The 24,629-nt window shown below is 41.5% G+C and overlaps 1 protein-coding gene across 5 annotated transcripts in view; it reads left to right on the forward strand.

Annotated features, from left to right (window-relative positions):
- The first annotated feature begins 468 nt into the window (after positions 1–468).
- septin9b (septin 9b) overlaps positions 469–24,629 on the forward strand; it is a 44,299-nt gene continuing 20,138 nt past the window's right edge. Inside the window, exons 1-3 of one of the 5 annotated variants that reach the window (XM_028400274.1) lie at positions 517–579; positions 9,684–9,779; positions 12,406–13,083. In XM_028400274.1, coding sequence (XP_028256075.1) covers positions 12,501–13,083 — 583 coding nt within the window. In that variant the 5' untranslated portion in view covers positions 517–579; positions 9,684–9,779; positions 12,406–12,500. Of the gene's footprint in view, positions 580–5,802; positions 6,030–9,683; positions 9,780–12,405; positions 13,084–19,870; positions 20,094–23,256; positions 23,358–24,629 lie in introns of those variants that run through there. The other 4 variants (XM_028400264.1, XM_028400255.1, XM_028400284.1 and 1 more) reach the window with 4 other exon arrangements.

Here is a 24,629-nt window from a genome sequence, read left to right on the forward strand (position 1 = left end):
AGCACGTAGAGGGTCGGGCATGACCGTGCTGCTCTGGAAACAGCAGTGATTGTTTTCTTTGTGAACTGAGTTTATTTTCAGATGAGGACCTTTGGCTGAACGAGCAGCAGCTTTATTTCACAGACTTCATACAGCTTCAGTGTCAAGGGAAGAGAAGCGATAAAGGGAGAGGAAGACCTTAGTATCAAGGGAATAATAGAAAACACTGAAAAAGTGTGATGATAAAAAAGTGTCCACTCTGCAATAAAAGCCTGCAAAATGTAGGTGAGAAAGTTACGTGAGCGACTCCATATGACTGGCACATGGCTGTAGATGTCTGCACTGTTCACTTGTTATCCTGACAGACTGAAGACATTAAAACTTGGAGGAAGTAAGAGCAAGAGAGACAGAGGGAGGAAGAGGAGGGAGGAGGGAGGAGAGAGAGGGAGGGTTGAAAGAGGGGGACAGGGTGACTCAGTCAGGAGAAAAGGGGAAGTCTCCATACAGAGAAAAGGGAGGGAAGGAGAGGAGAGAAAAGCGAGAGGTTACATGCGGCTATTTGAGGTAGCCTCTGAGTTATGGAGCGAGACAGAATAGCCGGTAAGTTAAAGCTTTTTCTAAGTTTCATGAAGTTTCTTTTTTGTTTGTTAGACTTACAGACAAATGTATTTTGCATTGTGGCAGCTAGAAGCCACCCTGCTTGTGTTTGATTTGCTTGGTCAGGGAGAAGCAGGCACTCATAGACCTCCCTTGTCTGTGTGTGTGTAGACCTTACCATTCAGAATTGTTACTTTATGAGCTACAACCTTAAAATCTCTCTTTTTCATTCATTCCCCGGTAGCACATCGTCAAGAATCTATTTTTTCCAAACTGCTGCCATATGCACATTTTAGTAACCTCATGTGATGTGCTGTCAGAGACGACTTCCCAGAATGAGAAAATGTATTACTTCCAGTGTAAAGTAGCTGCAGTTGTGTCACTGATTTACAGTTGAACTCTTTAAAATAAGCCACCAACTGATGGACAGCGTTAAATCTTCATACCATCATCACGTGGTTGACTTTAAGCTCAGCTGTCAGATTAATTGTAACACAGGGAATATTTTAAGTTTGAGTAAAGAAGGATTGAAAGCAGAGCTCATATGTCTGCTAATGTGACTCAGTTTTTATAAGAGCTTGAGAAATGTCTACCATCTGTGCATCTTTGTAGCATCTGCTGACAACGCCTCACACTAGCCATCCTTCCTGTTTTTTCTATGTGTGGCTTATTTAATGCTAACAGAGATCTGCTCATGGCCTGGGTCTGTAATCCTATAATCTTGCACGTTTAGGCAAAACTGAGTAAAGGACTCTTTAATTTGAATGCTAATAAGGAGGCTGATGTCTGCACACCTATTTTTTATTTCCACTTGGTGGCACTGTTGGTGTGTCATTTTTTTCCTCAATCCTATGTCCTGTGACATGCTCCATGTGAATGATTTATATTTTGCAGACATAGGGACTTTTTATGAAAGGTGGAGTAATTGAGGAAAAAAAACAGCCTGACTTTACCCCCTCCTTTTTTGAGGAAGTCTTGTATGGGCTAGGCTACTTCCTGGTTCACAACCTGTGCTGTGTAGTTCTGTTTGGACCGGTTGTCATGACAACAGCGTGGTGGCGCATGCTTACATGAGTTTTTGAATGTCCACCATCTTGATTGAGTATCTTCCTTTTCCTTGTTTGGTCAGCATTACAGTAATGGGTTCAATATGATCTGTCATCTGTCCCACACAGTCTCTGCCTGTTGTCGTGCTAATTGGTAAAGCGATGCCTTTTAACAAAGGATGCCGTCTGTGAGTGTTGTGTTATGCTATGTAATGTAAATCACTGTCTTATCTGATAGGATGCCAATAACTGGACTATTGAGCATCAATTTATGTGATTAAAGTCATAGGATAGGACAGTTACAACCCATTTTGATGATGCTCTGGTGTTGTTTTAAATCGGGATTTGATCTGTTGGTGTAAGTGCACCATTTTTCTTTACTGTTTTTGCACATGAATCCGTGGTTTTAGAAGTCCTGCATAGCCTAAAAAATACATATAACCCCAGCCACATCCACAAGAGTTAAAGCAAAATCAAGGAAATCACTCAGCTCACTATGTTCCATAAAAGAAGTGTACAGGATATCCTCTATGAGTGAACGCCCCGCAGCTCTCCTCCCACTGCCCTCCCAGTTATCTCACCTCATATTGTTTCTCAGATTAGTATTTGTTAATGATAAATGAGGGAACTGTGAAAACAGTCAGCTCAGGGGAGTGAAGGAAGCTGAGTGGGAAGCCACACCTTCAGTCCTCCTGAGGGAGGATTTCTGACAGGTGATATTATTCAACATGATGGAAATACAGAGACAGATAAACTCCTCTGTGAAGGCTGCACTACACATGTGATCTGCTGTGTGTGAAGAGGAAACCAAGCAAGAGGGGAACTTAAATTTCCTGCACACAATAATCAAGTCTGATGCCTGATGTGTTACCCTTAAAGGGACAGTTAACCCAAAACAAAGCGCAGTTTTCCTGTGGCCTGCAGTGCAATGTCTGTGTGAGTTTTTTTACAGAGTCAAAGTGGCAAAGAAGTACATGTGGAGTAACTCAATACACGGTTACTTAAGGAAATACACAGACCCTACTGTCAGCAATTTTATGTTGGATTACTCTTTTCTAGCAAACTACAACCAGCAGTTGGATCACAGTGTAGGAGGCGGAGTGCATCCACAGCAGACTTGTGCTTATGACAGAGCGGCTGGCATGGGTCAGACAGAGTGTTGAGAGTTTTAAGAAAATTGAAACAACTAGTGTTCAAGAGAGGACTAATTATTATGTCAGCTGAGAATATGGTGGATAAAGCTTGTTTTCGATGAAAGAAATTTGCCTGGTAACAAACCATGATCTTTTCCTAAACCTGTCCAGGCAGCATTCAAACTATTCTGTCATTAATGTGTGATGTGTGTTGGGTGGAGACCATATATCTGCATTATAAATGCCATTTGTCTGAGAAGAACCATTTCTTGCACAGCGAATACCATCCAAGTCTTAAAAACCACGGCAGCCTCGCTGCTGCCAGCATAAATTGTCCACACAGCTTTTAAGCCCATTTAAAAGTCTTACTATTAAAGAGAACGTGGATAATAGTTTTTCCAAAGAGCTGTCATCTTAATAAAAACATGCATACGTGAGTAGTGGCACAAATTGAGCTTGGTTAAAGTGAGGCCTTATGTGCCATAGATGGCTACTTTCAATGCACTCTTTCTGCTCTTCCAAACCTCTCCTTTCTTTTCCTATTCTTTCTGTTAGTTATGAACATTCACTAACATTCATTTTGTCATGTTTACTGGATGTGCAGTTCACACTGATTAGCTTTTAAAAGGTGTCATTTAGATAAACACAGAAACCACACATACGTGAGCTTGGCGGAAAGAAGAAACACACAAATAGAGGCAGATCTGCCACTTCCTGCCATTAAAGGTTTGTGGTTGTGCAGAATTCCCTGTGTTACACTGACCAAGCAACACCCAGCTTAAAACCTGACACAAAGGACACACTGCAACTTATTATATATTATATTTTATTAGTAATTACTGTTGTATTGTACTTATCAGTGTGGAATCATGAGTAAATCTGCTAATAAATGCAAATTCAAAGCCTTCACTAGTTACCGTAATTGTAGACCATAAAACATTCCTTGAAAACAGAATTTAGCATCACTTTCAAAATCTAAATTCTCTGACATTAAATAAATATTTTTTTCACTTTTAAATGTGACAAGCACAGTCCTCATGTTCAAACACATATAGATTAAATCTTTTACCGTATGTGCAAATGTCTCTGTGCTGCTATTTTAGTCAAACGTGTGCACACCACCTTCAAGAAACCAAATGAGCACATGCACATATACACAATCACAAATTCACTGTGTGAATGCACAGACTCCGGATTAAGAGTGTTCACTCATCCTGTTGCCCAGAATGTGTGACCGGGTTTAGATAAAAATACACACTTTCTGAAGGAGGTGTGTATTTCACACACTGTGTTTTAGCTGAACTACTGCAGAGCCTTGTGGCATATGGTGTACAGTACAGATGCACACAATTATATATAGAGAACATACACATTAACACTAACAGCTGTTGGCATGTATAATGCAGGGTTTGTGCTTCCCTCCACAACATAGGACAATAGATTTATGTTCTACTCCTTAAACTTCATTATTGGTTTCACATACAAGCACACTACTGTGTGTGCACATGCTCTGTTCACTCTGTTTTCTCTCCTGAGACACCTTCATGGTACTTGTATGATGTAGTCAGACCCAAACAAACACACAGTGTAAGTTTGTGTTACCATTGACCTTTCAGGTGTTAGGGTTAGGGGCCACGCATGGGCTTGGGATTTGTTCATGAGAACACTCAAAATGGTGTTTTTTATTCAGTCGGAACTATTTAAGACTCTAAAAGAGAACCGCCTTTCACACTGGACAAGAAAACCCACTGTGACCTATAGACGTCTGGCTTTTGTCTTCAGTGGGAAATGGTACAATCATCCATGCATTCATTCCTGTGTTGAATGGTTTGAGCTCTGATTGGAAGAGATGTAAACATAACACTTAGAAGGACATGGGTGTTCATATTCAGGATTTTTGGGTCCTCTGTTGAAGGTATATAGTGGTTGTAACATAGTTAGCAACCTGTTGCTTTCTATTGCTTTCAGATGACGTATTTACGACTTTAAACGTGACACACCCTCTGCTGGCAGTGGAAAAAGGTCTGTTAGTGGACTGCTGCCCATGTTGATGAGTGTTGTCTGTAGACCAGCCTGTACATTCACTGTAATGACCTTTACCATTAATATAGGTATAATAAAAAAGACTACAGTCTGGATTCCAAACTGGAGACTGTGAAAGGCAGCTCACTTACAGCCAATCAGCAGACACTGATATCATCACTATTGCTTTGCTTCTGTAGCTGACTCCGTTGTGTAGCGTGTCCCACAGGGAGTCGGTGGGAGTGTTTAGGTAGACACAGGGCTAACTTTGATATTTCAGCACCTTTTCCTCAAAGATCAGTCACTATATTGGCTGCAGCAGCTTTCAAGGCTAGCACAGTGTAACCATACCCACCACATCAAAAGCTGGCTTTTCATCAGCCTCCCTGTCAAAAGACAAGCAGCAGTGCTGGATTTCCTGGTCAAATGTGTGCACTATGCTGAAATTCCCATCTTCTTCCTGATAACAGTCACACTTGGTGCGCGTTGGTGCACGACATAACTTACTGATTGTCCCCAGGCACCGGTGTATATATCTCGGATGTCAACGTTCTCCAGGAAGTCTCTCATATTTGCAAGTCACAGGAAAGCAGCTTCTACAAAAGTGACTGCACTTTAATTAGCACGGCTGGTCAGATTGTAGAGGAGGTTTACTCCGATCTGAAACCTCAATACCTCACTTTTCCTGTTGCCGCTGTGTCAGAGTGAAAATACTCTTCATTTATAACATAGGGTCTTCTCTTTTTGCACATTAACTTGGTTAAAGTGAATGTGTGACATGTTGTTCACCTTCAGAGAGGCTGAAAAATCAAACCTGAGAGCATCTTCCGGGGGAAAAGGTCTCGGTGTATGACAGCATTTCTTTACATGAATGTTTGTGCGTCTACATGCGAGTGTGTGTATGTAGGGGCAGGGGAAACACACATACACAGGACATTAGTTAGGGGGGTGTGTGCTTCTAACTACAGGCAGGAGGAGGAGGAGGAGGAGGAGGAGGCTTGCCTTTTCACTCCCTCTGAAGTCTGAATGCAGCAATATAGAGAAGTTAGTGGAGGTCAGAGAAAATAAGTTGCTCCTTTAAGAGAAAGCTGTGGGCTCGAACTTGTTTCTCATTGAATCTATTTTGGAGTTTGTTCAGAATTAAGAAGGAGTCTCCTCAAGGTGGAAAGAAAAAAACATTTTTTGTGGAATCTTCTGTGTGAAAAAATGTCTGTCAACCCACACTTGGATGGAATTATTTCTGATTTTGAAGGTTAGTGATGTGTTTTCTAAATAAATGTGTGTCTGTCAGACAACATATTTCAGACATAATGCAAATGCTATTAATATTGTCTAATATCTATACACATGTTGTGAATGTGCTTGGTGCTCATGTCTGTATTATTATGGCTGGGGGTACTGCTGTGTGTGTGTTAAAAACAGGGCGGCAGGCATATGTTAGCCAAGTCACTCTAGCCTACAGTATGGTCTGTTATTGATTATACCAAAGTTACGTCAATAATAGAAACAAACAGAGCACTGACACCACACAGTTCCAGCCCCGGAAAGCCTTCAGCTGAAAAACACTGAGAGGGAAACCTCAGCACTAAGAGTTAACATCTGTCTAACCCCTCGTACACAATTCACAACCGCGTCTCTCTTTTGTTCGTCAAGCCAATGTGGAGCTGACATTAATTCCCATTGTCCCTGCCATTTGGTCATTCTTCCTTCCTCACTTCCTGTTCCTCTTGCTGTCAGTTCCTCCAGCTGCTGCTCACAGTGAGATATCATGTCAGCCTCAACAACAGCCAGATTATCGGAAGTATGCCCCTTGATGTCACATTTCATTTGTGTTCACAACAAATCAGAAAGACTGCTCGCCATCAAATTAATCAAGTATCATGTTAACAGCAGCTCTTTTATGCCTGTGTTCATGTTCTTGAGTCATGCCAACATTACAGAAAGGCCGTCAGCTACTTAAACCAATACAGGAAATCACAGGTGGTTATTTTTGTGGTATTTTAGGAGTTATGAAGTTTGTTTAGAACTGAAAAAAAAACCCAGATATTCATGAAAAGTAGTAAAAAAAAAGCTTACAGTACAGCCAAGCTCTGCATAAAGAAAGCTGACTTAACTTAGCAGCTAATTCTGAGTGAGCATATACTTTAATGCACACACAGTGGATTATATGAACTCATTTGTTCCATTCAGGCAAGAAAAAGAGTGAACAGAGAGGGGCACTGCAAACACTTGACTGAGTAAATCCTCATTATATCCCAGATCATTGTGTTTTCCAGTACATTGCACTTCACTGTATCCCACACTGAGGAGGAAATGGGTGCAGAGAGAAAGGAAAAAGGCAGTTTAATTGGTGAGCACACTGAAGATGTAATAATGTCTCTTTGTATGTGGAACTATTATGGAAAATGGTTGATTTTGTGTCATTTGTACCATAGAAACTACACACTGAAAAAATATTATGGTTTCCTAAAAGGTAGAAAATGTCCCTTCAGAACATAAACCTATGAGTCACAAGAGAACAAGCCCAGAATAAGTCCTTATTTGTGTATTCATGGAAGCTGTGTGGCCCTGTGCATGAGCTCCTCGCCAACTGAGCCAAAGTATTTGGACTGATTGTCTGCATAAAGGTGCCATGTTGTTGCCCCAGCATGACAGGAAATTAACATTGAAATAAAGAGGGTGCATGTGTGTGGTACTTTTTCTCAGCCTTGCACAGACTATAGTGTGTTATTAAGTGGGTCAGAGTGGATAGAGTGTGTTAATACAGCACATTTTTAACAGTTCTCTGTGGTCCTGTTTGCAGATATATTAGAGTGTGCAGGTGGCATTTAAATCCCGACCAGTAAAGGTGATTTCTGCATGTATTTTCTGACCTGCACATTTGCACGCTGACAGCTCTGCATCGTTGTTCCTCATTCATGATTTACTGGCAGATTCAGCATACAGCCTTTTTGTAAAATGCTGACATGTTGTTTTTTTGTGTTGTGGTTCATTCTGTAAAAAAAATGTACGTTTGAAAATTATTATAATTTCTGCTTTGAGGTCACCGAGCTCCAATTAATCACATGATTAATATCTTTGTAATATTCCATGTTGCCACCCACTTCCTCACCCATACACTCGCTCTCTCTCAGGACTTTAAAGGTCCAAATGCTCTGTGCTAACTGGTGGTGAGTGGAATTTGACCACTCCTTTATACCCTCGGTGGTCACTGATGTAAATCAATCTGCTCATGTGGAAGATAGTCAGTGGCTCATCAAAGAAACGAACTGAGGATTTAAATACCTGTCAGAGGTTGAGGCCTGGAGAGCCTGAAGCCATGAAGAAGGCCAGCTCTGTGTGTGTGTGTGCTCTAAAATCTTCAGTGAGGGGTGAAATTGCCTCTTGGTTCTGATTAGGGTTCAGATTCTCCTTTTAAACATCTGGATCTTCAACATTACAAGTAACAATGTTTCTATCTGAGCTTTGCACTAACTTCTTCTCTCATGTGTTTTTTTTTCTTTTTTACCAAAACACCTCCAACACTCCCAGAATTTTATTCTGCTGGACACAGGATATGAGCCAGACCAGTCAGGAACCATGCTGTAAATCTGACACAGTGAGCCACACTGCTGCTGGGCAACATTAGCAAACCCACCAGCGGGCAGTTGGAGGAAATGTGTGTTTGACAGTGTAACATTAAGGTTTTGTCTTACCAAGCAGAACAGCAGTGTGTGAAATTATATCGTACATTGTTTGGCCTTGTCTTGTCAGTTGGGAGGTTTGGTTGTGTTTTTCCTCGTCTGACCACAACGACTTGTATTCTGTGGCTACTGACATCAGATAAACTCCACTGTGTATAAAATGGTTTTATATAACCAGTGTTTGACACAGAATAATTGTCCTGATCTCTTGACTTATTGCCTGAGGTTAGAATTACAAGAGCCAATTATGAGTTCAAGGCTATGTACAGTGGAGACATCCTTTATTAATTAAAATACTGGTGTTTGTTATTGGCTTTGGTACTATATGGTATTTTATATACAGAGTCCTGCTACAAACGTAGACAAGCATTATACGCCTGTCAAACTAACTGTGTTTCATTTTTTTTCCCCCTCCGGGTGAGAACAGTCACATGGCAGCTTTCTGACAATTTAAAGACCCAGTGTAGGAATAGATTATTGTTTAATAAAAATGTGCATGCCATGCCATGCTCTTCTCTTTCTCAGTTTGCAGTCACAGTTTGGTTAGCTTTAGGCAACAAATCAGTTTACATTTAAGTTCAAATAAACCCTTTTCACACATTTATTAGCACTGTTTTATTTTATCTATCAACCTCTAGTGTGAATTGTGCCACTGGATATACAATGGTTTAAAAAAAAAAAAAAACACTACCCTCGATGTGTTCACAAGTGTTTCACACACCATCTGTGATGACCAAATCATCTGCCAAACCCTAAAACAGTTCAACACTATATACACAGTAAATGTAAAATATAAACATTGCAGTCTCAGTGTTGTAATATGCAAATTTGAACCCTAGCAGAATTTAGTGCACCCTTAGCAAACCTAACCTTTGCTGACAGCACAGAAATCTCCAGTGACAGCTTTGACTTGACCTGTGTTACCCTCTCCATTCCTCACCCTGCAACCTTCTTGCCTCCGTATCTCCGCTCTGTTTTCTCCCGCCTGTCTCTCTGTTTGCTTTCCTCCCTCCACCCTCTGACCACCCCTTCATAGTGCATCTGGACTCAGATGATACTGAATGTTTGTGTTCACTGGTTCCTTGAGTGTAAGTGATGACACTGGTGATAAAGAGTCAGCATGACCTAACACCTGGGCTCCATTAGAACAAATCACTGTGAACAGCTGCCTCTGTCTTTGTTTTTTTGTGCCAGTAATCCTGCACTGCGTTATCATCCCGCAGGAGACACCGTGAGATACTGGACACTGGGCAGTGATAGGTAGTGAAGGGACGTGGGGAGATGAGGCTCCTAGCTGCTGTTAATGAGGTTCCTCTGAGGTAGGACTCAGCCGCTCATTCCTAGCTCATAGTCTGGGAATGCTCTTTCACTGGGAACGATACTCCTTCATCCATCTGTCAGTCCCACACAAATCTGCTCCTATTGCCCCATGACCCTGTACTTATTATATGCCTCCTTCCCCCTTTTCCTTTAGCTGCACAAGAGCCACAGCACTACCACTGACCACATGAATAAACATGACAAAAATAAGAGTTGACTGATCCTCTAAGTGACAAATGCCCTGAATGCGTTTTGTTCCATTCACTACAACTCCAGACAAAATTAAAGCACTGTAAGACTTAGATTTACTTCTCCTCTTAAATCATGCACACTTGGCCGCACAGTCCCAAAATACAAACAACCTGAGAGCAAAGCACTCAAGTCCTCTGCTTTAGTGTTGCGCCTGAGAGCATATAATCAGAAAACAGCCAAGAACAGAGATCTACGATCACTTAACAGGTCAATGGCAAAACATCTTGCTTCTTACTTGTGACCCTGTTATTGCTCTGCTTTCACATTTTAGAGATCTTCCAAAATTCAAGCTTACAGAAAGTGTCAAGAGATGTTACGGCGTACACGCTTTCTTAAAATGCTGCCTTCCTCGCTAGACTAAAGCTTGTTGTATCAGGACCTTCTTTTGAAAGCTACAGACCACTTTTTGGCAGACCGACTTATGCTCTGGCCAGAGTTGAAACCTTGGACTTGCTCTCGGCAATCATAAAACTCAAGACAGGAAAGCAAGAGTAAGAAGGACACAGTCCAGTGGCAGTGTGGGTTTGGACCCCACTTACAAATTACATGTTTATTATTGTATATGCATATATTTTTTTTATCAGTTTATCAGTCAAAAGGATGGATTTTAAAGGCGTTTTATGGAGCCGTACTGGATAATAAACTTTGCTCTTTGTAAAAATTGAGCACAGAAAATAAGGAAAAAGAGTGTGAGAAAATGACTGTTAAACTGTTTATGAGTGGTTGTTTGCAGTTTTTTTTAACCTTTTATGTGCTTTTTAGGGGATATTTCAGGCTTTCTACTCTGCTTAGGTCTTGAGAAATTGGTGGAGGGTTCACAGGTCTGATGAATGCCAAGATCTGAGATCAGATCTATAGGTGAAAGTCCACAGAATTTCTCACTTGGGAGTAAATTCATACGTCCACCATGCTGGAACGAGGCATCTTATAGCAGTAAATCAGATGGGTGATGCCTGAAGCGTGTGTGTGTGTGACAGCTTTGCTGTGACTGTCGAGCTCTCTTTCTCCTAACAGAGTTTTGGTCTTAATTGGGAGCAGTGGAGCCGGGGCATGGTGTCCTCCCTGTGGGTGTAGCTGCTTTAAAAATAAGCATGTATACATTCCCGTAACGCATACTCACTTCTTTTTACGACCATTTTCAACAAAACTACAGACAGTTGGACAAAAACAGAGGCACATGTGAGGCACACCGCAGGCTGCAAACAAATCAAATAATCAGCACTGTGTTTTGAACTGAAGGAAACGGTAGATGTTCTTAAGGGTGTGCGTGAGCTGACGAGTCTAACTAGTGTGTCATTACAACGCCAGCTCCTGGCCGCTGGCTTGGCACAGCAACTCAAATTCAAGTTGACTTTCAGCCAGTGCACTCTTTCCAGGGGGTGATTCCATCCCTCAATATCTTCACGTTGGACGGCGCAGCTATTGTCTCACATCACAGCTAATCTTGGGGAACGATGAGCCTCTGTCTATGCGCACATAAACAGGGCCTTTTATTTTGACTAAATGCTTGGCAGGGGATGATGGTTGGCTGATTGCGTGCATTATAACATGTCGTGAAACGCTTCAAGTGGCTCTGTGTAAAACCCTAGTATTTTATACTGTAGTCTGCCACACACAGAGCATCGAAGTCACGGCTAAACGATGCATGAATTGACTTAAACATGTTATAAACTATAGTGAAAAAGAGGATGTAATGAATGTAGATAGGTATGCTGCACGCTATTTCTTTTGTACGCCACCAAAATTGCTTCTCCATCTCCTCCACCCTCAGACCTCAGGCGTTTCACTGCTTGGATGCTTTAAACAATTAACTTTTTATACAACTCAGTTAATTGTTTCGACCTTTTTGATGAATATTTTATGATATTGTTCCTCCTTCCTATAAACAGTAATCTTGACCCATAAATTGTTTATAAGGGAAAGATGAGCTTGTTTTTCTTCAAGAAGTTGTAACAGCAAATTGATGTGCTGTTGTGTTCTGGTTTTCTGCTCTGATGAAGAATAGGAACTTCAGTACAAAGTGGACTAGTCTTTTTTTACCTGCTATGTTAGGTCATATGCACAAATAATAATTAGACTGTAATCTCTCAGTTCATTTTCAGGCCAAAGTCCTTTTTTAGACATCTCATTTCACAGAAAGAATGTGTAATGGTTTTATAATCAATTCCTAGAAAATTAGACGTTCAGTGTTTTTTGGAAGTTGTAACCCTGGCAACAGGTCTTTTATTCTATTATATTAAAAAAGGAAAACACCAAAACATCACATTGGAAAAACTGCAACCACTGTAATAATTGACTGAAAAATCGAAAAATAATCTTTGCTGTTGTCATGTGACCACATGACTGATATGTCGACTTTGTGTCTTCCCGCAGCCCTGAAGAGGTCCTTTGAGGTGGAAGATGTTGACACCTCATCTCACTCTTCGCCTGGCTCCCGTCGCACAACCAACTCCCCTCACCGTAACGCCATGTCCCCCACCAGCATCTACTACCGCGACCTGGGCACCGCTGCCCAAGCCACCAACAACAACAACCTCAACTATACCCAACCCCGCTCCATCATGGGTGGAGGAGGCTCCAAGACTCCTGAGCCCGTATCACGCCGCTCCGAACTTTCCATTGACATCTCTTCCAGCAAGCAGGTAGAAAACATCACCAGCCCCTCTTCTGCCCGCTTTGCCACCAACAGCGCTCTGAAACGCCCCGAAGTCCTGGGCCACTCCAAGACCCCCGAGATGAGCCACAAGAGGGAGGTGACCTTTGCCAAGACGCCAAGTGACTCCCCAGTAATACGCCGCAATGAGGCCAACAATAACAACAACGGAATGAGTCGAACCCCAGAACACAATCACGCTCGCAAGTTCGAACCCCCAAGTCCCGGGGATGTCCGTAAACCTGACATCAGCATCACTAAAGCTCCTCCGGAGAACAACGGCCACCATCCAGCAGCGCATCACCCACACCACCCGAACCCACACCACAATACCATTGTCACCACCTTCCGCTGTTCCTCGCCTAACCATGCTGGACGCAAATCCCCCAACCCTGACAGTAAGTCTACTTTAATCTCAGTTTATCTATCTGATATGCTACAGTGGTGTATGTGTGTGTAAAGAGCTTTTGTAAAGACACCAACCATAGAGTTTGGTTGCAGACAGTGAAGTTACTTTGCATCTATTTGTAGCACATGTGGCCAAGTGTTGTGTTCAGTATTTTAGTAAAGTATTGCTTTGGTCATGTGATTGAATCCTCCAGTTTGTGTAAATTGTTTTAGCATTGACTTAAAATCTTGGTGTGGCAAAGTCATCTTTGGAAAAGAGTTTAAATTGAGTGAAAGAGACACTCTCAGATTCACATAAAACCAAATGACATTTTCTTATGTGACAAGGAAACGGCGCCTTTTCTCTCCTGGCTGTTAGTTTCCATTCAAATCCCACTGGGTAAAAAAATACTGTCACATTTTCCAGATTAGATTGGATGGATTTGGACTCTGATTCATTTGGACCTCGTATCTTTGTGCTCGGTCTCCACTCACACTGCTGCAGCCGTCTAACTTGAGTATCAGAACTCTCACCAGCAAACAGAGCAGCTTGTTTGATTAAACTGATGTCTGCATGTCTGTCAGTAATACAAGTAACCGTGTCCTTGGAGGCCTGTCTGACGGTAGAAACAGCAGACTGTCTGACTGTATTTGTGGTAATCCGCTTCTGTTTTTTTCATACCGTATTGGAGCCATGGTGGTTTTTGTGTGATGTGATGAAAGCCTAACCTTTGCACCACCAGAACAGTTGCAGTGGAACAGTAATTAGTGTTACAGTTATAGTAAAACTATATGGAGCAGAGAAGGATGGATTTTTTTCCTAAAGGTTTGTAATAGATTTTACTGATGGACGTTAGCACGTAATCTGACATGTACACAATACAATTAAGCCAAATATGTACTCACGTTTTTCCATCTATACACTTCACATGTCACTAAAGATTCCCAGCATAGGTTGCACCAGATAATATAGACTGTTTGGAGTATACTTGGAGGAGGAATGGTCACAGTGGGTTTAGGATTGACAAAATTAATCCGTATGTTTCACAGTATTATTTGCTACATTTGTAGTGTTAAAAAGGGATTTTAATGCCAAGTTTGTTTGTTAGAGTTATTGTATCATTTGTGATTTGCATATTAAAATGATTATAGCTTGCAACATCCAAAATAAGTAATGGCTGCCTGAAGAATTATTTCCCTGTTGATTTCATGTTGTATGTCTCTGCTTTGTACAGTTATATAGACTTAAAATCAAATGTTACGGTTTTTCATTGGGCAGATGTTTTCTTGTCAGGTTTCAAACAATGTCCCAGTGTCTGCGCCTGTGTGCCTGTGCTGCAGTGTGTCATGCTGTTTTTACTGCATACGACCGTAAATCTCTCGACCTTTTCTGTGCTGAAAGTTTTACATGGTTCTCTTCAGGATTATTGGGGTTGTAGCCACTTTTTTGTCCACAGGGAGAGGCCCTAATAAGGGTGTAAATGCACGGTGACCTGCCTGGAGGGCTCAGTGGTTTGCAACTGGGCCCACCATGCTCTAGTTCTAATATAGTAGCATTACACACATATGTCACAGATTTCAGACTAAATTAATGTACATGCCTCTAAGGCCCCATTTAGAGGCCATTAAAGGGTTAAAAACACATTAATCTCTTCGTAACTTATTGTCATCCCAATTGCTTCAATGGTCAGTGCTTTCCAGACCGTCCTTACCAGAACAATTTAATTTTTGTGTCTCCATGGTAGCCAAGAAAATGGCCTCTGCTTGCTAACAGGAAAACGTTAACCCATGTAACCCTAATGTGTTTCGATGCAAATATCAGAACTTGTGACAGTAACACATCTAGATACGCCCCACTTTTAGCAAAGATTATTGCTTCCATATTTTACCATGTGTCTGTAGGCTTTGTTTTTGGTGTGTTGAGTAAGCTGCTTTCCTGTTCCCATTCAGTTTTTCCAGGAGGAAATGACATCACATGAATGCACACAGACTACGCCGTGCTTCCTTCCGTGTTCTGTCAGTGTGATTGTTTCCCCTGCAGTGTGACCTCACTAAAGAGAACTTCCTCTCTTGGGGTCATGTGATCCAAGTCACGTCTTGTCTGCATCCCTCTGTACTTTGATCCAAGTATGACAGAAAATGAAATATGCAAGGATGTTTATGTAGAAGGTCAACATATAAAGGAACTGTGGACACACTTACACATAGTGTGAGCTGCAAATGCATCATTTGGGAGGATTGATGTCCCCAGAGGTTACACAACTCAATTACATTTTCGTCTAGAATTAAATCATAATATTATTTTACTTATGTGTACATTGTAAGGTCATCCATGTGTTATAGAAAAAGACCCTTAAAAATACAGTGGTGAGAGTGGGAAAGAGGTAGAGAAGTAATGCAACCAGGATGTTAAGCAAACCAATCACTTTAACTCCCATGAGGGGTCAGTCACTGTGTAAGGTACCTGGAAACATATCCATTTAAGTTGTTTGCTCCTGAGTTGTCCAGTTAGGATATGTTCCACTTAATTTGCTTGTGTTTAGTGTGTTTATATGTGCTTTGAGCTCAGACCGTTCTACCTTTGAAAGCACTTTTCCCCCACAGTGTTCACACCTGAAGATGCCTTTGGTGTCCTGACCCTATCAATTTATTGGACCCTGTTGGAAATCCATCATTATAAACTAGTGTTTTAGACAAACACTTCCTAAAGCATGTGAATTGTAGTCACAATCTCATCAAGGATAATAAATGTGTAATAAAGCAAACTATTTTCCATGTGGCGTAATGTGGGGGGCCATAAAAAATATATATATATATTTAACACGGCTTCAAGGAGCAGGCAAAGAGCTTTTAACTGATGTTAAATTTCTGAAGAAAGATGACAAACCCCACCATTACTTGAGGCTACAGACTCATTCTGATGGGTATCTGGTCCACCCCTGTGTGGCAGACAGACAGTGAAGCTTATCTTGACAGGCAGGCCTGCTGTTCATCAATTTATCAAAGACAGCAGAAAGAGCTCTATCTAACTTCTGTAGACAGAGAAGCTTGGACCACCTGTGAAATGACACATTTCTTACATTCTGTATATGATTATAATAACAATACTATAATTTCTATTTAAAAAAAGAAACAGTTGAAGTGATGACACCCGTGTCCTGTGATGAACAGAGCGGTGCTTTAGATGTGAACTTCCTCCTTTTTTTTACAGTATTCAGTGTAGAGATCAACAGACAGGGCCATAAATAGTGTCCTTATCACTGGGATTATAGGTTATCATTGGGTCACATGCAGTAACTTTATTTTAGTAACTTTTTAGTGTTTTTGTGATAAGAGTTAAATAAAAGTCATTGTCTTATCATCATCAGCTTGATTATAGCACTGGAGACAGCAGAAAGTAAACACTAGATAAAGTGTTTTATGGGGAGAAATGTGTATTTAATGGGCGTTGTGCTTTATGTAGTGCGAGTGTGTCCTGTGTTCCTGTTGTTATGGTGAGAAAAATGAGCAAGTGAAGCCATTGGTCTTTTATTTGGATTTGGTTTGGGTTGCTGAGTGTGGAGGGTGAATTGTGTCTGCCTGTCCATAGGTCAAAAAAGAGTGCACACACACACACACACATGCACACACGCACAAACTTTTTTGCCTTGTTTTTGTTGTCTCTCACCAGCACACCTTCACAAGCACACACACATACATTGACCCTCAGGCGGAGGCATATCCGAGGTCAATCCTCTCCCAGTGTAATTACTCTGGACTGATCCCAGACCATTACTCAGTGTGACCTGTCAGCTAATTACCCAGAAAAAAAGAGAGAAAGAAATTTTGCCTACGTGCTTGTGAGGAGAAACTGCTGCTGAGACTAACATCGTCAGGTTTAAGTGCTTTGTAGATTCTTATTAAAGCTCTGATTGGTTTGAGTTTCCTTTGAAATGTAATTCCTATTTGAACCAAAATAATTTTGGATGGCTTGAAGTGTAAAAAATTGATGTACAGGATTTTTACTTTCTGGGATAAATCTGCTTGCAGAATTTGCCACTATTGCTTGTCAGACCTGATATATACCGGTAATTGCTCCACATGTTTAGATATTTTAGTTGGATTAAACCACACCCTGTATGTTAAAGGCCTATTTGACACCATCACAACTGATTCAGAATCACATGTCTTTTGAGGAAGCTCAGTTACAACACCAGCAGGCTTTTTGCATCACAGTAACACTGTGACCTTTCTTGCTCTGAAGCGCAGGCTGTGTCTTGGGTTTAGCTGCCATATAATGAGCATTTTTTGCTCACTTGAAGTCAGAGAGCTTCTTCTTCTGCTCTGTCTATCTTTTCAGTTCAAAAATGTCCCGCAGTAATAACACTGTCACTTCTGATTATCTTGAATATGACTTTCACTGTGGCTGTGTTTCACAAACAAGCCACCAGGGGGCAATGCATGATAGGAGAATCTGGTAATAAACCAAACCTGAAAAAGCACAGTAACAGACAGTAAACAGTACTAACTAAACATGTTATGCTAACTATGACTGTGCTTTCTGTCACTGCTGGAGCTTGATATAGAAACAGGTCCAGGGTCAGCTGAAGAACACATCAGCACAGAGACGACAGGCTTTTTATGTTTATATGTGATTCAAGGTTTTTAACACTCTAATAAATTACAAGGCTAGACATTTATTCAATATACAACTTTGCAGCTCTTTGAAGTGTTTGACACTAACAGAACTTGACATGAAATGTTTTCTTCATTTGTAATGAACATCTTACATTGGCGGAAGGGGGTGGAGCTGACTAATGGGAAAAGGACAGCTCCTCTGCCCCAGATATATACACACACACACACACACACAGAGAGACAGAGAAAAAGAGAGAGAGACAGAGAGAGAGAGATACACACATGCAGAGTTTCCCTCTCCTCCAGATAAGGCTTTCGGAAGTTGAAGTTTACATTGAGCATCTGGGGGAAGTCAAGGGTTAAAGAAGTTTCCCACCACTGCAGAAAGACCTTTGTCCTTTGCAGTCATTTTGCCAAATCCCAGAACTGCTGCAAACACCCCCATTTCATTCAGTTTCTGGTGCATGCTGTGCTGTGACCATCAACACGCTCACATCTTTCATTTAAAAGCACACACACAGAAACCTTTGGCAGAATGTTCACGCTCTGTCTTCCATCTGTAGTTTCACAAAACAACCGAACTGATGACGGACACAGAATCATGCAGTAAGATAAAAGACAGCCACTAGGATATGGGCCATCAAAAGCTGATGGAGGAAACCAAGATAATGTGGGTCTCTTTTGACATAATCTTCATTTATCTCCTCTGTCTCTGTGAATCCTTCTTCTTGTTTATCCAGATATGACACTCAGCTGTGATTCCTGTGTGTCCATGAAACTGATGGGAAAATCATGCCTCTTATCTTGGCCATGAAAAGGAAGAAACAGTGTCTGGACATAGGGGGAAAAAACACCATGCCAGTTTGAATCATAGGCTTTATTACCACATCAAATGCACTTACATGCCAGTTATACTATATAACAAACACAAACCACAAGGACAATAAATTATGTTTTAATAGTCCAGGTGTGTAATTCCAAAGCTGAAAAACTGTGTTAGCCTGGAGTTTATGTTAACTCACGTGCAGCCTGTTTTACTCCACATTCTCTGCTCTCACTTGTTGGCTGACAGAGAACATACTGGAAAAACAATTGTTCTGTGTGTGTGTGTGTGGACAGACAGATGGCCTTTTGTGCCACAGTCCTGCCATCTGCTGACATGAGTAGATAAGTGAGCAAAGGGATTCATGTGTGAGGGTGTCTGTGTCCCTCCCTGGAGGGAGCATGTGCAGGGAATAAAAACTTAGAGGGCGCAGTTGTGTCCCTTATGTTGCACCAACTACAAAGTGAACTTTTAGCCGTCTGGTGTCAGGACTAAAAGCGGTCGGTTGTGCACACCATGTCTCTGTTTTGATCATCATATTTTCTGTTTGGTCATAATAAAATACACATACTGGAACATTTCTGATAGCATGGACAAAGATGCTTCTAAAAGTCAAATCATAAGTGTTACAAGGTTTCTCCTAAAGCAGTGGGCTGTTGTTTTTGGTGCTGTTTACTCTGTTTACAGGCTGTCAGCTCTGTACACAGGAACTTCAGTTCTGTGAACTCATATACTTTAGTTGGTAAACCCTCACCACATAAACAACATGGTATAAAGATAAACTTAATCAAGTTAAAACTAGGTCATGGTCACATTTCTAAACCACACTGTCTTTTCTTGTACACATTAAATGAACATACCTGTTAATTCTCACAGTGTCAGGAGAACAGTTTCTGGTGGTTTATCCCAATCAGCTGTATCTGCAGTTTGTTTTTGTTGCTGTTTCAGTCACCCTAAGTGTTGAGAAAAGACATGGTAGCAGAGCTTGGTGAACTTTCACCTCCAGCCTTGATGGTGCTCGGTGGTGTCACACAGCAGACTGCTGACAGACTGCAGACATCATTCATAAGAGGAGGAGGCGTCATTTTCTGTGCGTCTCTATCTGCACATGGAAGGTTTCTATTATAGATAATTAGCATCATAACTTGATTAGATGCCTTTGGAAGACATGCTTCAACCGCACAAAGAGTTTAATCACAGAGCTCCTTCCGTCTTCTCTTCGTTTCTGGAGTTGAGTCATCCTTATCCCTCACCCCCGCAGACTGTAACGAGAGGGGCCAGGGATTCCCCAGAAGGCCGATCCCCTGGAGTCACTGTGTTTATTGTACATCAGGGAAGGCTTCAACTCCGGAACATCATGAGAGAGCACATGTTGCTGTGTGTGTGAGTGTGTGTGCATGTGTGCTCTGAGAGAGTAGTTAGTTCAATTTGCTCCTGTTTATCTGCAGAGTTGCACTGAGTGTAACAGTGGCTGCCACATAGAAAATAACAAACTCAGAAAGCGAGAAGAAACAAAAAAAGAGGCTGAGATGACTTCTACTTGCAGTGAGATATACAACAACCATGAGATGGAAAACCTTTGTGAGTATCTGGTTGTTTGTATGTGTGGGAGAGCTTTGGACCCTGCTGAGGTAGGAGAACTGCCTGGTTTCCATTAAGGCCGATCACATCGAAGTATGATGTAGATAGCGCAGATAGCGCAAGTTGATGTCTTTTTTTCTTTAAATGCATTTTTTTGTGTGTTGAGTCTGCCCTGCTTTTGAGATATGTTTCTATGTTTCCTCCTACAATCCCTGTTTCAATCTCTCTTTTGAAGAAACTGTCATTTGAGCATGTGATACTTGAAAGTGGCGAAAGCTCCTTTTCTCGCTCTCTGGTCCAGCTGGGAAAACTTTGGTGGCTTAAAGCGGACTGAAAGACACCATAGACAAACATTTACACTCATAAACAGTCGCTCAGCTTACAATATCTGGCCAGTTTATCTGCTTTTGTGGTCAACATTATGAAAACAGTGCAGAGGTTTTTCTGTTAACACTGTAGAGTAAAAGAAAACTGATGAAAAAGCAAACCCAGGCCTGAGTTATTGTAACCTTGAGATAAAATGTCCAGGCTGGGCTCACAGGAGTAAATCTGGAGGAGTGAACTATTTTACTGTCAACATGTGAACCATTTCAAGATATATACACAGATTAATCCATCTGTACTGTTAACGTATGTTCAGTGATTTCATCCATGGGAGGGGAGGCTGAGTCTTGGGGGCCACTTTAGGGTGTCCTCACTCGTCACACATGCTGTCTCCATTTGCACCACAGGGGAGCACAGCAAAAAAACACAACAGGAAGTCTCCAACAGACTCAGCTATCTTTCCCGTAGATATCCAGGCCAAGCCAGATGTTCTTCCTCTTTTCCCTCTTTACTTTTCCAGCCACCCCCATCCACCCCTCCTCTTTTGTCTCTGCCTCTTCTTGCCATTTCTCCTTCACTCAGCTCTCCCCCTCTCCAGGCTAGAATGTGTCGCCGAGTCACTCGATCCCCTGAGTCACAGAGGTGACTCCTTTAATCAGCTCCATATGCGCTCTGTTCTGATTGGGTGGCCTTCAGCAATCACTGCTGACCTTTTTGGACCCATCATAGATTTCCCCAATTGAGCTCAAGGCTTGCCCGTCATCACTGCGTATTAGTCTTTAGATAACTTCAGGCCACATGGCTTTATGAGTTGATGTTTTCAACCTATGCTTTAAGTTTAGTTCTCTCATTATATTACAGAGTTCATATAATGTTCCATATTTCCACATACAGGAAGATGATTGTGTCTCACAGGGTAGCAAGATTCTTGTAAGATTTGTGCGATCACAAACTTGCTTTAAGCTGTGTACATATAGTCAAATCACGGGTGGTCTGGGCCAACTACTTGCTAGTATTTCAGAAATCCTCATAGCCATGTAAATCCCGGTTGTTTTAATCATCATTACTGTTGTTTCCCCGGTGAGGTCAGGCACAGCGATCACTCTGCTTTTCCTCAACACTATTATTAGATACCTACCACACAGAAGACATCTTTGGTTCCCACAAGAAGAAATGGCAGCTTGAGACACTGGTCTGTCATGAAACATAAATACAGACAACAGCAGGAATCAGTCTAAAATCTGTCACCAAAAAAGGATGCTCTCCAAGCTTTAGAGAAGATTTAGCCTTGTTTACCTTCAGAGCACAGTCTAGGATAGATTTAGAGTCCATGCATTGCTGTATTTCTAATAACATTATGAGCTATAGAGAGAGCTGAAACTGTTCCATCAGGATGTTTAACTGCTGTTCAGACCACAAGAGACATCACTGTAAATCATACTGGAATACACTGGAAGTAAATCTTCTGCCACTGGTGTAAAATCAATTTATATGTAAAATGTATTAGATTCCTTACTAATGAAAACACATGAAACCTTTTTATTCTCCGGCAGTGTGCAGCACAGATTACCTGACGCTCACACACTGTCAGTTGCATGAAAGCTTTTGTAGATTCAAAACAAAACCACAGCCAAGAGTGAGATTCATCTCCAGCTTTAACAGGAAGGAAGCATATCTGCTGAATGTTATGAAAACCTCTCTCAGACATTCAGCCTGTGTGTGCTGATGGAAAGAAAAGTCGATGCACATCAACAAAGGAACAGAAAAATCACTCTTTTGTTCTAGTCATTAAAAATGTTTTTGTAGCCAACATTTCTTTAAGTCCATTTAGTCATAAAATCTATTCTTAGAAGACGTCTCTCTAGCATGTTGACTGCATTAGTGTTTTGCAGTCAGTGGGTTGCATGTGATAAATGTGTGAGTGTTGTGGGAGAGCTGGGATACAGGAAGGAGCAGCCCTACAGATTTCCACAGAACTTTAAGCACTTGGAACCACTTTCATCTTTTTGCAGCCAATACTTACTTCAGTGTAGCTTCACTCGATTACAGTAAAGTTGCTGTGAGGATTTTCATATTTTTCAACACATGTTGCCAAACACACAAGTACATAAATGGAGCGCTCCTCTTAGGCAGACATTTTGTATTATAATCTTGTTTATTTCAAGTTGGATACACCAGAAAATGGTTAATGAGATGTGAAAAAGAAAGCCATTGAGAAATGTGAGCCAAAAAAAGGCACAGGAGTGCTCTCAGACAGGGTTTGTCCATCGTGATGTTGCCACGCAATGAGTCTATTAAACGGAGTCTGTACACAGTCATAACACTGTTGAATGAAAACCACCTAAAACTGGAATTATTTAATAAGTTCAAAAAGGAGTATTTTAATCTTCTGTGTTAGTCATGCATGAGTCAGGCTCAGTTTGAAGGATGGAGTCGTGTGTGTTTCTCAAACAGGAAGAGAAAGTGAGCGAGGTGTGGGTGAATAAAGGAGAGTGTGTGTGTGCACATTTAAAATCATTTAAACTCTAATACCCTCCTCTGGAAAACAATGCAGCGGGGAAGAAGAGCAGATGGACACACACAAGGACAGAGAAGCGGCCTTTTGTCTTGCGTGCACACACCTTCACCCTCCCTCACAGAGTGTTGTTTGTATTTTCTATTTTGTCATAAACACACACTTTTACTTTTGTGGATTTCTGTAATCACACATGGTTTGTAATGGCTTGTGTTATCCACAATGTTCTCCATTCACTTTCTCTGAATGAGGGGTGTGGCCGCCAAATGCCTTTCTAGCCATTTGGGATAGTGGTCACATGATCATATGTGGGCGTGGCCGTAGGGGAAGCAGCAGCAGCAGCAGTCCAGCCTCACCAGCTGGAGCTGTGATTGAGAGGGGAACAGAGTGAGGGAGGAAGAAAGAGAAGGAGAGGAAAGGGTTGGGTAAGTTGTTACATTTTTACGTTTGTCTTAAATGTTTCTGTAACAGTTGAGAGGGAATGTAGGTAAGTGGAGAAAGTAAGGGTTGAAGGAGAGACAGAGAAAGTGAAAGAAGGCGGTGTAGTTTGAGTTAGCGTGACTTTGATACCACAGTTAGTTTGCCAGGTGTCTACTGTGTGATTGAAGCTGAGATGTCTTTTTGCTGGAAACTCTTATGCAGCGTGAAGGCCTCATACGTTCTTATGACTTTTTAGTTCTGTGTTTTCCCTTTTCTATTGTTCAGCCATCGCTGAAAGTTTGGGGGGTCAGCTCTACCACCCCCCACCACCCCCATTCTCCTCCTCCTCCTCCCTTCTCATTTTCTTTTCTTCCTTCCCCTCCCATTGTGTCTCTTGCTTTGCAGCATGCATGGATAGCCAATCTCCCATAATGAGACAGGAGTGTTGACCAATCAGGGTAGTCCTTACTACTCTTGTTAAGTTATATGCCTCCAGGGTTGTTCAGCCTCTGCTTTGGTCACATCAGACAGAGTTTCCAGGCTGAGTTTGATCCAGTGCAGTGGATTAGCTAAGCACTGATGGAGCCGAGCTGTTTTGATGTGATTTAATTTTGTCAATCCCTCATGTCTGCCCTCTGGAGAGTTTGTAGCCAGGTTCAAGGAGAGGTGAGGAGTCAAACGGCTCATGTTTTAAGAGTTGCTTTTGCTAAGGAAAGCGCAAGAGCGCTTTTCTTCAACTAACTCTTGTCATTTGCTTCTGGTGAGAAGGAAATTGGGTTGTGGTTAGTCACTTAGCTATAATTTTATCACCCCTAGGCCAGTGAGGCTTTTGAAATATTAGCTATCTCTCATGATTTCAGTGCATCACATGATTTTTACCCAGTATGGTGGCTGAATAGTTGCTTTGTTAGATACTATACTCAGAAATCCAAGTTAAGTCTGAGCCACAGAAAAACAAAGACTACAAATTATTTTTTAGTTTAGTCAAGTATTGTCAGAGATCTTCTATGATCCTTGTTGTGGAGCCACTTTTTATCATCGCTGCCATCAATCCTCCACATTGAGAATCCCTGCATGATTAGAATCCACTTGTGTGCTACCCTCAAGTCAAGTCTAGCATCACAATACCAACAAAGCTATATTGAATTATGCAATTAATTTGCATGTGTTTTGTATCAAGGCTGCAGCTCTACACACAATACATCACAAAAATCATATTTCTGATTTACATAGAGCATCATTACACATTGATTCACATTAGGCTTCAGTTAAAGTCA

Source organism: Parambassis ranga, chromosome 1, assembly GCF_900634625.1.
Source record: "Parambassis ranga chromosome 1, fParRan2.1, whole genome shotgun sequence".
NCBI lineage: Eukaryota > Metazoa > Chordata > Actinopteri > Ambassidae > Parambassis > Parambassis ranga.